General features: G+C 38.7%; 1 protein-coding gene across 2 annotated transcripts in view; it reads left to right on the top strand.

The window, feature by feature from the left end:
• SLC35B3 (solute carrier family 35 member B3) overlaps window positions 1–13,204 on the top strand; it is a 36,738-nt gene extending 23,534 nt beyond the window's left edge. Inside the window, exons 10-12 of one of the 2 annotated variants that reach the window (XR_007508975.1) lie at window positions 2,759–2,884; window positions 8,233–8,404; window positions 11,283–13,204. Coding sequence is in view for 1 of the 2 variants with exons in the window: in XM_049824097.1 (XP_049680054.1) it covers window positions 916–1,066 (151 nt within the window). In the remaining variant the exon portion in view is untranslated. Of the gene's footprint in view, window positions 1–915; window positions 2,885–8,232; window positions 8,405–11,282 lie in introns of those variants that run through there. The other variant, XM_049824097.1, reaches the window with a different exon arrangement.
• Window positions 13,205–13,441: the final 237 nt, after the last annotated feature.

Raw genomic sequence — 13,441 nt, 5'->3', positions numbered from 1 at the left:
CTAAAGGTCTGGAAGACAAGCTATTCCATGTGTTGGCATTTTTTTGTTGGTTTTTTTAAGAAAATTCTTGCATAATATCTAGTGCTTATGGTATTTAATAAATTGATTGGGTACTTTCTCTGTGGAGGAAGATTTGGCTAAAGGAAGGTACTTTCTTCATTACAGTATTGTTTCCCCTTTTATGAGCAGGTTTGAGTTCTTAGCTAGCCCTTTTAAATGACTACAAGCTTCTATTATCTTGATGTATTAAATTGCAAGATTTTTTGAGCTTGAGTTTCTTCCCCCTTTTTTTTTTTCCTTTATTTCAAGTAAGAGCTTACATTGAAAAATGCAGCTAGGTTGCTATATTGATACTAATTGCTTCTGGTTTGAAACAAAATAGTATTCAATTTTATTGCTGTGTATAAATTTATTTGAGATCTAAGAACAAAGCTTACAGCCAAATGCCCAAATGGATTTTACTCTTGATGCTTAAAATAATGGAGAGCTGAAACAAAAAAGTGCTTACACTGGGATGTATGGATATAAGACACTGAGTGAGAACACATTTTGGACCAGTAATAGAGAGTATAGTGCTCATAACCGTAGGAAGCAAAAACATACTAAAACACCTCAGGACTACTTTATTCATGTGAGAAAGAACAGCTACTGTTTAGTTATTATTTAACTATAAATGCACCTTAATAAGCTCTCTAGCCAGGATGGGAAAAGGAAGGCTGGAAGTATAGTAATAATAAAGATTCAAGCAAATTCTTTCTCAGAGTACACTAATTTGTGGGGGTGTTTTTCCTTAAACTATTCTCTCCTTGATGTAGGGGCTTTATTTTTATTTAATCCACAAATATTGGTATGTAATCGCTACAGATAAAGTGCTAATGGTAACTTTCTTTCCTCCTCCTCTCCCTCCCTTTATAGGTACGTGTGGTCAGGCTTACTGGTTGTCCTTGGTATATTTCTTAATGTTTACAGTAAGAATATGGATAAAATCAAATTGCCTTCACTGCATGGTCTTTGGAAAAAAAGTGTGGAAGAAAGGAAAACAAGGACGTTGTCACAAACTGTATAGACAGTGGTTTATGCCTTGTCTACACTATGACTTATTATTTTATTGGAACAGTCTTCAACTGATTCACTTTCCAAAGGGAACATTATTAAAACCAAAGGAGCTGAAGGCATATTGTCTGCTTGCAGATTGCTATAAATGCACATTTTTGTGAGCCCTTTCTTCAGAGCACTTGAATTCATCATAAAAGGTGTTGTAGGCCACTGTCCGATGGCATTTTCAGGCAATGAAGGACAGCAGCTCCTGGCAAACTGCTGAGAAGCTGCACTCCAAGTGGGGCACAGTAGAAGACCAGTTTGGGCATTTTAGTAGTATTGGCCATGTGGCTGATCTGAGATGAGTTGTTCTTTGTTAATTGTCTAGGCGGGGTAATTTAAATGTAATACTGTATTAATGTTTAATGGAACCTAATCAGCAACTGGTTGACCAAATTGCAGGTTTAAAGGTGGAAGGTTTAGAATATGGTATGTTGTCACTCTTTTTCATTTTAAATAAAAATGTTGGGGGTTTTTAAGTTATTGATTAAATCATCGCAGAACTTGGTATTTATTGTAATAATTGAAATTTCTATGGAAATTTTACAGTGTTACTCTTTTTGATTATTGCTTGCAAGTAACAAAAAAGAGATTGAGTTTGTGCAGTCAACACCCATGCATTTACAAGGGGGGAATGTGCTTTTAGGCCTGAACAGGTTGAGAACATAGAATGAAAAAGTCATGATTGAAACAATGATGTAAGAAGCTGTTGCTTGCTTATTCTGTTGTGAAATACAGAATTTTTAGTGGTCTGTGGCCCTCCATATCATTGTGGTGTAAAGAGACATGGAAGTCCTCTAAATTAGTGTCATCAAATCAAAACTCTTCATTTTCAATATTGGAGTAAAGAATAACAGCATCTGTTAATGTATTTGGAATATGTATTATGTCAGCCTGTGTGTGGTCCTGCGATGAACTTAAGAGGATTAGGGTACAGATTACAATTTTTTTTTCTCTAATGACAGGAGAAGGCAATGTACTTACTACCAGTCTGTCTTTTCATTGTGAATTTAGGAAGGCTAAGTCCATTTATCTCTCCATGTGTTCATATTCAACTCACTTTTGAATCGCTTGCATCTCTTTTATATATTTAACAATAGCACTTTAAAAATACTAATCACCTTACTGTTCATTGTTTTCATGTGGTCATGATTTTTTTGTTGTTGTTGTGTCCCTTATATGCATCTTGGTATGTGTCCTTTCAACTTAGACAAAAGTAAATTGGGTAATAGAATTGTATGGTCAGGAATAATATATAAAGAATTTAAATATCTCAAAGGATTGCCTTCTGCCAAAAATATTAGTCTATGAAAGTGTTCAAAATGTGCAAAAAATTTTTCAGACATTTAGGAAGAATTGCTGTTCCAAGGAGCTTGTAATCAAAGCACAGACACAAAATGTGCCTTAAACTTTGCTTATTGAGTTGGTAGCTAGCATATGCCATATTACGTATGTTATTAAATAGAACACGGAATAACATAGCCATCTTGGCACAACAGGACAAATAAGTGGAGTGGAGAGCTACGCTAATGTAACTGCACTGTTTCCAGCAGTCAAGCTATTGTGGTGTGTCAGCAAAGCCTTTCAACCCATATACACCCAGTGTTGCCAAGTTAGGAGAATTTATTGCGTGTGACAATTTTGTTTTTTAAATTCCCAGCTGCTGCATGATTGATTGTGTCCTGGATAAGGTAGAGAGGTGTGAATTTGACGAACGTGTACACCTTGAAAGAGAAGGATGGCCTGCCATGGCTCTCCATTTTCATGTTGCAGCCAGAGTTTTATGGTAAGATATGAAAAAGGGTTACAGTTTCAAATTTGACGCAAGAGTCCATTTGACCAAGTCAAGGGGATTGATACACATTTCTTTCCCTATAATATTTATCAACTCTTACATTTCCTTGCATTCTTTTCACTAAATGAAGTTTCTCTTCCAGTGAGGTTAACTTACCTGTCAAGCTTAAAATAGGGATAGTTTTTGAACCATTGAAAAGCAAGTAATTATGGAACACTTACTCCTCTGTTCACTAGCTTGGTGGAACTTGCTAATTAGCATTTGAGCATCATTTTGACAATTTTTCAGTCTCAGTTTTGCTATCTGTAAACTGTCTGTTGCTAAACTTTATTGAACTTCTGGAAACCGAATTATGTGAAAGCTACCATACATGCAGAAAGTCATAGTAAATATAGTTTGTTTGGCATCTGTTTTATACAAATAGATGAGAAGTCACTCCCAAAGTTTCTGACTAGAATTCAAATGTAGTATGTAGGTTGCCAAACTCTATATAATCCATTTTGTCTCTATTTTCTCTCTCTGGAGAGTGTAGTGCTCACAGTTTACCATTTAATTTATTCTGTATTGTATACAAGACTGAGTTAATGGAGCACACGTTAGGGGAAGTTTTGATTTATTTTTTATGAATTTTCTTTTTCTTAACTATAGAAATGTATGTTTTGTTTTACAGGTGTACTTTAAAAAATTATTTTTATACACAAATGAATATTGTGGGTTTAGTGTTAATAGCATAAATTTAAAAGTCAGATTTTTATTTTCATAGATGTGAGTTTAGTACTTGCTAATCAACGCTATGTAAGTGTGTTAAAGAAAATGCACACACAAGTGAGAGTACTTCATAATTTGCCGCCTGTCATGGTCTGCACCGTTTCCTGCTTTCATTGAGACATTAAGAAAACCGTTGTTTCAGTGAATTGCTGTTTGTGGGGGTTTTTTTAGGTTTTTTAAATAGCTTTATAGTGCATGCAAGTAAAAGAACCTTAAAAACCTCCAAGTGTTCTTTTACAAAATTTTGGTTTAGGATCTTCTGTACTGTATATGTATGTTAGGTTTGTGTTTTCTATGAAATATGAATAAGGGCTTGGCCACAAAGTAACTGTAAATTCTTCATTTTTCGTGTAAGAGCGCTTACACTGATTGGGGTGTTGGTTAACCCTTCCCAAAGTTGCTATGTAGGCTGATCATAATAACTTTTGCATTTTATACTCATTGGCTCCTGGCTTCTTTACGGTAGGCATTATGAAACTACAGAAAAAAAATTCATTCTGTTACTATAAAATATGTTATCGAAATGTGATGTGAATTAGTTGCTTCTTATGCTACACAACTTTCTCCTCTCTACAGAAAAACTGTGGTGTAAGAATTAGTTATAATGGGATTGAAGTTCACACTAAAATGAAGGCTGCCCAAGGTCTCCATTGGTGTCAGCAGTCTACCTCTGTGACCCTCTCTGCCTCCTGTGGAGGATGGAGGGAGCTCCACTTTCCTAAATTAGTATGCGTTTACAGTTGCTTTCACATTACATTTTTGCATTTATTTGCCGAAGTAATTGACTGTGCAGTGGATTTCTTCAGTATTTCAGTACGTCAGTATCATCAAACTGCTAATTATTCAGATACCTATATGTGAATACAAGTGTGGAAGAACTAATGCTCTGAACCTGCCCTGAAACCTACAGTGTTTCCTGGTACTGCATTAAACTTTTTCTTAATAGTGTTTTACCACTCATGTGCTTTGAACTTACCAAACATTTTAAGCTAAAACTTAGGCACATGTCATTCCTACTTGTCTGCCTGACTTCCTTACTTGTCTTTCTTACTTTTGGATGCGAACTCCCTTTGTAAGATGCTCTGTTGATACACTATGGATTGTTTCAGGTTTCTATTCCTGCATTTAAGGGCCCACATCATGCTCTTACAAATTGGTCACATTCCATATTTTCTGCTTCATATCAGTTATGACTGTCTGGATAATTTTTAAAACCTTTTTTCTCCATGAAAAAAATCTTTCATTTTATACTTTCCATTATATTTTTTGAAAGGTCTTGATGAGTACATGTATGAGTTAACTCCTTGACCTCATTCCATCTTTCAGGAAAACCTCTCTTCTCGCTTACTTGCCTTTGAGAACCAAAGGAAGAAGAAATAAATTACTGCAAGTGCTCTTTTTTCTTTAATAAGTGCCTTCCTTACTAACCTGGTTTTTCTTAATTGTTTCTTTTATTTCTGCCTCCCATGCTCCCAGGCACAAACAAGCTCTTCTCTCATGTTTGACCACTGCTTGTTCAGTCATGAAAACTTTTTGAATTCTTTACTGTTCTGAAGAGGTATAGAATTGCATGTATACTCTGGAGGGCAGGAAATAATAAGTAAACTTCACAAGTTAGGAAAGTAATTAAATGGATTCATATTTTTTTCTGGAGGGATTTTATATATGGTTTAGGTAATAGCTCAGAATTTGTTAGTGGAAGGGGTTTTTTTCTTGTACATTTTACCTGTTTAAAAATCTTTATATTAATTTTAATATTTAATATAAAACTCCTGACTATTCAGGCAGTTTATAGAGATTAATTTTAGTCTTGCCTATGAGGCAGAAAAATCCTATCTCCATTTCACTGATGAAACAGAGATGGTAACTTGCCCAAAGTTGCCTTAAGTCTGTCATGAGCAAGGAATAGATGTTAATACCCTCAGTTATTCTATGCCTCAAGTCCAGTAGAGCCCTTCTGTACCTGAAATGAAACAGTACCAATGTAAGCTCAGTTGTCTTTTACCCCGGTGTTAGAGTTTTTAAACTGTTTCTGTTCTGTGTTCTATGATAGTATAATTTAAGCGAAATTAAGACAGCCATAAAATAGGCTTCCTGCATTTTGTTTGAAGCTTCTTTGCATTGTGTACATGATCTTGTTGATTTGTTCTGTTTTCTGTGAACACTGTTATGGAAACAAGCCAGAGAGAGTAGCAGTTGTAGAGAAGCATAATATCCTTCACTTTCAGGTGACTGGTCCGAATTTAGTTCACCTTGCTACTGGTCAAAAGCTGCTGCTATTGGAAAACAGTGAGGAATTGTCATAATGTGAGGAATTGAGAAAAATGATGTCATGCTGGATCTGTATCTTTTTGCCATTCACTTGTAGAGAAGCAAAGACAGTAATACAATAAAGAACATTCATGCACAATACTCAGCTTAGAACATAATGCTGACTTAATGCTTCTTTTCTATTCCTGGATCAGTTTCTGCTTTTTTGCTGTTTTTTCTTGAGGTGTGATAGTAATGTAATGCTTTTCTACACTTTTGGATATTTAATTTTTTTCTTTGTTCAATTTCTCAGTTTTATGATTCCTATTCTTAGGTTTTCTATTTCAAGTGTAAAGTTTTACCTTGTAATTTGCATTACACCTGTAGTACTGTGTCCAGTTCTGGGCTCCCCAGGACAAGAGAGATACTGGGCTACAGGAGAGAAACACCTGGGAGCATTCAGCCTAGAGAAGAGAAGGCTCGGGGGAATCTCATAAATGTGTACAAAATACCTGATGAAGGGAGGGAACAAAGAGGATGGAGCCAGGGCCCCTTCAGTGGTGCCCGGTGTCTAGACCAGAGCCAGTGGGCACAAACTGACACCCAGGAGGTTCCCTCTGAACATCAGGAAACACTTTCTTACTGTGAGGGTGACCGAGCCCTGGCACAGGTTGCCCAGGGAGGCTCTGGAGTCTCCATCCTTGGAGATACCCAAAAGCCATCTGGATGCAGTCCTGGGCAACCAGCTCTAGGTGGCCCTGCTTGAGCGGGGGAGGTTGGACCAGATGACCTGCAGTGGCCCCTTCCAACCTCAATCATTCTGTTGTTGTAAATCTTACGAGCTTTGTCTGTCTAGATTCTAATACTTCCACTTTTTCCAAAGTGTTAATAAACGTACTTAAAACAAGTCTCTCTGGGTTGGCTACAGTAACTCGGCTGAAGCTGAAGAAGCCAAGCTGACAACACCCAAGAGTGTGATGCTAGCTGAACAGCGAGTAGCTTCAGAGCACACTCCCCTTGAGAGAGAGAGGCTTTCATTTGGTAACTGCTGCTTAGTGCACAATGAGAGTATCTGAATCTCTTAGAGCAAATGCAAGGAACTGGTAGATTAAATTGATGCTGTCAACGCAGAACTATTTGAATGTATTCATGAAGGAGTTCAAAGTTGCTTTTGTTTTTCTGCATTTAGCTCTTGCAATGCTATTGGGTTTTTTTAGCACAGCATCTGATCTGCAGGCAGCTGTTAGAAGCGGTACTACACCACTTGCTGCCTGTTATTTGTCAGTGTTTTGTATGAACATGAACAGCTGTGGTAGATGCCTTCATACTTGTTCAAAACCCAGGTATAAATTCCGCTTAAATACAGTTCTGTAGTATCAGGCATTTACTCAAGCGTATATATGCAAAAATCTATCATATAGCAGTCCTAGTTCCATATAAAACTGAAGCAAAATTGTTATGTCAGGTTGAACACTTGACTCCAACAGCACTGGAACATGTGCACACACAATAAATGCTGCTGTTAACCATTACACAATAAATGCTGCTGTTTACCATTGTACAGTCTGTCACATGGTAATCTGCTGTTTACCTGTAACTGCAGCAGTAAAGGGAAAATTGATTGAATAAATATCCCCTGGGCTCCTGTTAGTATGGTACATCTGAATACAGTGTGTTGCAAGTTTGGCTTCCGCTGCAAAGCGTCTCGTGGAATAGATGTGGTGATAACGTGTTCTGGGTGAAATACCCAGTCAGACAGGGGAGGGGGCTGCAAGACAGCAGGCTTTGGGTATGTGTGAAGTCTGGTTGATTCTGTGCTGCCAGCGTGCCTGCTTTGCTCTCTTGTTAAGGCAGCGAGTGTATCTGTGCTCAGCTTACTGAATTTTCTAGGTAGCACTGGCATTCAACCGGATTTACCAAGGCACGTCTTACACGTGGTTTAAGAAGAGTGTGTGTGTTTGCTTCCTGTGAAGTGTACATCTTGAGGAAATGCAGACATCCCAGAAGTCTCTAGCATTCATAAGAAAATGGAAGGGTTTTTTTTTTAGATTGAGGTGAAGTAAGGGGCTCTCCCTGTTCTCCCTAGGAAGGACAAACAGTGCTGTTATATGAGAAAGGTTATAGCTTCAGTTACAGCCTGTGAAGCAACTGGTGAGTTGTTCAGTAGGCCTATAAAATCATCTTTGGCCATTCAGACACATTTATAGGATCCATTTACTCGTACCATTTGCAGAAGAATGAACCTTTCTTGACAGGCTACTCTTCCTATTTTTTCACTGTTGCCTCATTTTAGGTTCCTGAACTCCTTTATGTTTCCACAGCACTGCAGTAACTTGGCACTCAGTGCTAACATAAATATGGATATAATCAAACCTCTGAAGACAAAAGTCTTTTTCACACTATTGTCCATGACTGTGGAAAAGGAATGATGCAGCAGTGGCATCTTGGTAATGAAGCACTGTGAAAGCTCCGCAGCCCAGTCTCGTGGATAAGGTGAGATTGTTGGCTGTACACTACAGACGTGCTTCCCCATTGCATGCTTCTCTGTGACTTCAAAAACTGCCCGCTCTCCTGGTACTTCCATTACATGAGGACTATCGCCCTGTTTGCAGGACAACGCATTATAGGTAGAGAGCCCTCAACGCAAAAAATTAAGAGCACTACAGGCTATGCTAGTGGAAGGTGTCCCTGCTTGTTGCAGGGGCATTGGGCTAGGTGGCCTTTAAAGGTCCCTTCCAACCCAAACTATTCTATGATTTTGTGATTCAATGTTCACAAAGAGGATTTGAGACCCCTGAAAGACTTTGATGCACAAAGCAGAGTTCATACAGGCTTCAGGCAGTGACTAAGCAGAATTTAAGCTCTTCAGGCTTTAACATGCCTTTAATCTTTTGTTGTTCTAGCCTAAAGTTAGGATTATTTATTTTGTGTACCATCCAAATTTTGGTACTGGAAAAATCTTAAAATATGCTAAAAATTGCCCTTAATAAGCAGTTCAAGTTAACAGTTGGTAGTATTCTATCCCTGGTTTACACCACCCTGTGCAGTCCAGCTAAAAGTAAAATCTGAATGTGAGTGCTTGGCTTCTTCAAATGAAGACTGTATTCTTGCTGTTAGGTAATATCACCATCCTTGAATTTAACGAAAGAAAACAAATTCTACATAACTACATAGGTAAGAACTGATTTAAAAGTAGCTAATCCTTACTATGTATCATACCTGATTTCCCTGGACGTCTTATCCTTAATAAATGGCTCATGCCTGGCTGCACAAGCTTGGTTTGCAAACTCCATCTTTCCTGGTATTAAAGCAGCCTGAGATTAAGCAATCTTGCTTGCATGCTTGCCAGGGCTGAGACCAGTTATTGCCTAAAGCTTTTGGATCTCCAGGCACGTAAGTAAGAGTTTGTGTCCACAAATCTCTGTGACATGAGACTCGGGAAACTGCCACACAGTAAATTCAGTAGAAACCGTCCGTGTGCACACACTTCTCACTGAAAAAAAATAAATTATCTCATATGTATTGAGCACATAGATTGTTACTGTGGAGTACCTGACAGTATGAGATCACATTCTTCTCTATCTTGCGGTAACTTTCACGTGTCTGTGATCGGAACTCCATTACATTTTTCAAGAAGCTAGAGTAAATCTGGGACTGAGCAGAGAGATGCAGCTGTACTTCCTTGAATACATGTGTAGCCTCATAACCTCAGAACTCTCTTTACAAGAAAAGGTGGAGAAAAATCATAGCAGGGTCCCATTGCTTGTAGAGTCTATTAAAGTCCAACTGTCAAAACGCCAGTACCAGTAGCCTGCGAGTTGCACACTGCTATAGGGGCAAACATACCCTCTCTCTGCTAAACCAGTTAATGTTCAGCATGAATTTATACTTGTTATATTACCCTGCTGATAAATAAAAGCAACACATTTTTCTAACAGGTGTAATTTCATCTCAGTTAATGTGTAAGCTACATCCTGACTCTCTCAACTCTTCATGAATGTGTGTAGTCAACTGATGATTTGTTTTGACTGTGTGGAATAACTGACACTTATGACTCTAACTTAATTTAGTCTCTTTGCCTCTGGAATGCTGGTATCCATATCCAAAAGCAAGCGAAGTGATTTACTTGGATTTGTTACTCAGAAGTCTGTGGCTGACACTACTGCAGATTATTTTTTAAACAATGGATTAATAAAGTTCTGTTCAGTTACAACGCCCTGTTTCTCCACAGTTGTCTATAAAAATCTATATTGTTAGTTTGCAAGAAGTGCAATAACTACAAATTCGTACAAACTCTATTGGATGTAGTGCATTGCACAATGTGCCATAAAACCTGCTGACGCATATGACCAGCATGGACTGCAGATCTATTGTTATTTCACTGCAAGAAGACTGTAACTGCTACTTACATTTCAGAGGAGAACAGAAGCCTCAGAATAACAGAATCTCACATGTTTGGGATTTCTTGTTGAAACAGAGGAGCTAGTGCTTCTGTTCTGCCAAAAAAAGAACATCTTTCCTGAAGAAAAAAGCAAGTACTGGAGACCTTTCCTTGTAAATGAAGGACAGTGTACTACTATGAGCTCATATGTTTAATATGCATGAAATTAGGGTTTTATGCAGAATAACTAAAAATAATTAGTCATTTTTAAAGAAACTGTGAATACAAATAGAGATTTGTAGAAATTCCTGAAAAGCAAAAATGTACAGATTACTACAAAAGAAGATCAACCAGCTCCTCCCTGGGGCTGAGTTTCAGCAATTTAAATTCATTCAAACTCAACAGCCAAGCTGAAGCAATTTGTGTGTATAGTATTTGGCTTGGGCTGAGGGCAGTTTAACCCTTAGGGAAAGCGTAGGGAACATTTTGGTGGTAGGAGAGGCAGAGGTTTCTCCAGGAAAACAAAACCCAAGGAAGAACAATTTGCTCTTAATGGAAAATACTCTTTGATCTAAAATGGGGTGTTACATTTTTAGTTAATGGCATCATTAAAAAGCCAAAAGAAACAAAAGAGCTAGACTGACAGAAATGCTGGAACAGGAGACTTCTATCCAGTGGTCTAGTTACCAGACCACTTGTCTTGGCTGCTTTTCTTGAGAAGGCTGTAATGTTGCCAGAGATGATACTAATTTATAGAGTAGGTTCAAATATGAGGGTGCAAAAATGGAAGGACACTATCCCACCACATTGCACAACATAATCTACTTGGGCATTTTTGTAGCTAGTAGAGAAGTGAAATAAATAATAGAATTAGGACTTAAACAGGTTTTCTGTAAAAGGTGTGTTATATCTTACCAGTTTTACAGGATGAAATTGAATCGGCACATTCACAAATTATTCTGTTCAATTTTATTCTTTATATTTCCCTAGCATTGGAGCTGGAGCATCAATACCTGAGAATCTGTTCCTTACACTTCTGTGAGTCCTCCAAAGTAAGGCTGAGATGGGAATTTATCAGGACGTCAAGAGTGCCTACTTGATGTGGAGAAATACTGGGTCCTGTTTAACCCATCCTTTAGAGATCTGGCCACTCTGAAAGTCCTCTAAAACAGCAAGTAAAGGGGAAAAAAAATTGTCACAATACTAACTTGTTTTCTTTGCTCTTGCTCTAGACTTTTTTTGGAGTAGGGGAATGCGTGAGTGTGGGGGTTTTTATTTTTTAATGGTGTCTTCATTAGGAGTATTGAGTGCTAGTACTTTATTTGAGTTTCTTAATTGGCATTCATGTAACAGATTTTTAATAGTTTATCCTAAGGAAAGTCTTGAGCTAAATTAAAATTAAGTTCAGAACATAAATTTTATGAGGAAGTTGTAACTATCCCCAGCCAGAACAGTACGGTTTGCCACTTTACCCTCCCCCCGATCCCCCACACCTTTTCTCTGCCTCGCATCCAGGCACGCAGAGGATAAAACACTGGAGGAAAATGTGCAGCATTGCTTTAAAAGTGCTTAACTTGAGCAGTTCGATTCGACCTCTCTGTCATTGAATAGTTATAGCTTTGTGTCTCTACAGGGCTGAGGTGAGGCTGAGAGCTTTAGTTACGTTCTTTACTTTGTTGTCTTGTAAGTGTAACCGTAATTGGATTTTCTGGATTTACAGTAGCTGGTTTAGAGAAAGTATTTGAACCGCCTAGCTATTGTTGTCTGTGTTGGGGTGGCACATACCCAGCTCTGCCTCGCTGGTTCCAAACAAACAGCCCTGCAGTACGAAGTTGTCCTCGTCGTGGGAAGCGCACAGGAGCGACGGGCCGTCAGCTGCACGTGAAAAATGACAAAACATTTCTCCCCATTTCACAGAAAAAGAAGAGGGGGCGGCTGACACAGGAATGCCGTGCAGGGTGGTCTGCTGGGTCCCAGCCTGGTGCCTTTATATACCGTAACTGCTGTACTTCTCTTCCTTAGTTTTATAGGTTGCACTTTTGGTCGGTGGCTTTATGCTGCTCTTTTAGGAAACGGTATTGCACGGCTTTATTCCCATCAGCTGACAGAGATGTAAGAATTTCATTAGCTTGATAACTGCTCTCATTCTGGCTGATATAACGTGAAAAATGTAGTTTGAAAATACCTTCCAGGGCTGCTGTGGTGGCCCAGTTAGGGCTGTGTCAGAGACCTCAATTCATTTCATAGCCTTTCAGTCCTCTGGATGCCACGTTCACTAAGTGGACTCCCATAGGTTTCTCCACAGCAGGCAGAAGGGCAGCCGAGCAAAGAGCTTAGTCAGTACTTCAGCAAATGTTTGGATACTTGCTGGAGATTCTTCAGGAAATGCTTCTGCTGGAGTAGCTTCCTAAGGCCGCCTTAATTAGCACGCAGGCTTGCAGCTTTCTCTATGCCAGGATGCTCTCTCCCAGCAGCGAGATGGAAGTAGGTCCCTTTCCCACCTAGATACAAAGGGAGCCGTGAGTCTCTCTCGGGCAACGTGACCCCAAAGCAGAGAACTCTCATCCTCGTCTGTGAGTTACGGATTAAAATGTTCACGTGCTCAATTTCGTTTAGGGGAAATAATGTTCACGTCCGGAAAGCCTGAGAGTTCGCAAAGTAAAATTGATCTGTACATCCCACTTTCCAGACAGAGAACGCAATTACGCCGTGTGACTTCTGCATGCACTCAAAATGCCTTGACTAGCTACCGTCGAGCACCCAGCTCCTCCTGGATAAACAAGAGGCTACAAATTCATCACAAAAATTGGCAAATAATGTTGAATTATAAATATATTTGAGACAATTGTACTGCATTGACTGACAATTCATTAAAAAAGAGGAGCTGAAATTGATCAAATGAATTGTTTGTTACTAATTATTTGCCTAGTGCTAGCTGTGATGTGAGACCTTGAGGGTGGGAATAAATTATCTTAATGAGGGATTAGGTTAAGGCATGTTATAAATTCTCATTTCAAGAGCTAACCCCACCATTAATATATTTGCCTATAACTGTGAATCTTCTTTAATAGCTGCCTGTCTTCTTTGCACTGCATCAAATGTTCGTCCTTTTTAGGTCTGTGTTCTGAAAAGGAAGTATGTGGCCTCCC

The sequence above is a fragment of the Accipiter gentilis genome, chromosome 20, assembly GCF_929443795.1.
Source record: "Accipiter gentilis chromosome 20, bAccGen1.1, whole genome shotgun sequence".
NCBI lineage: Eukaryota > Metazoa > Chordata > Aves > Accipitriformes > Accipitridae > Astur > Astur gentilis.
This window is presented reverse-complemented; position numbering and strand designations above follow the sequence as displayed.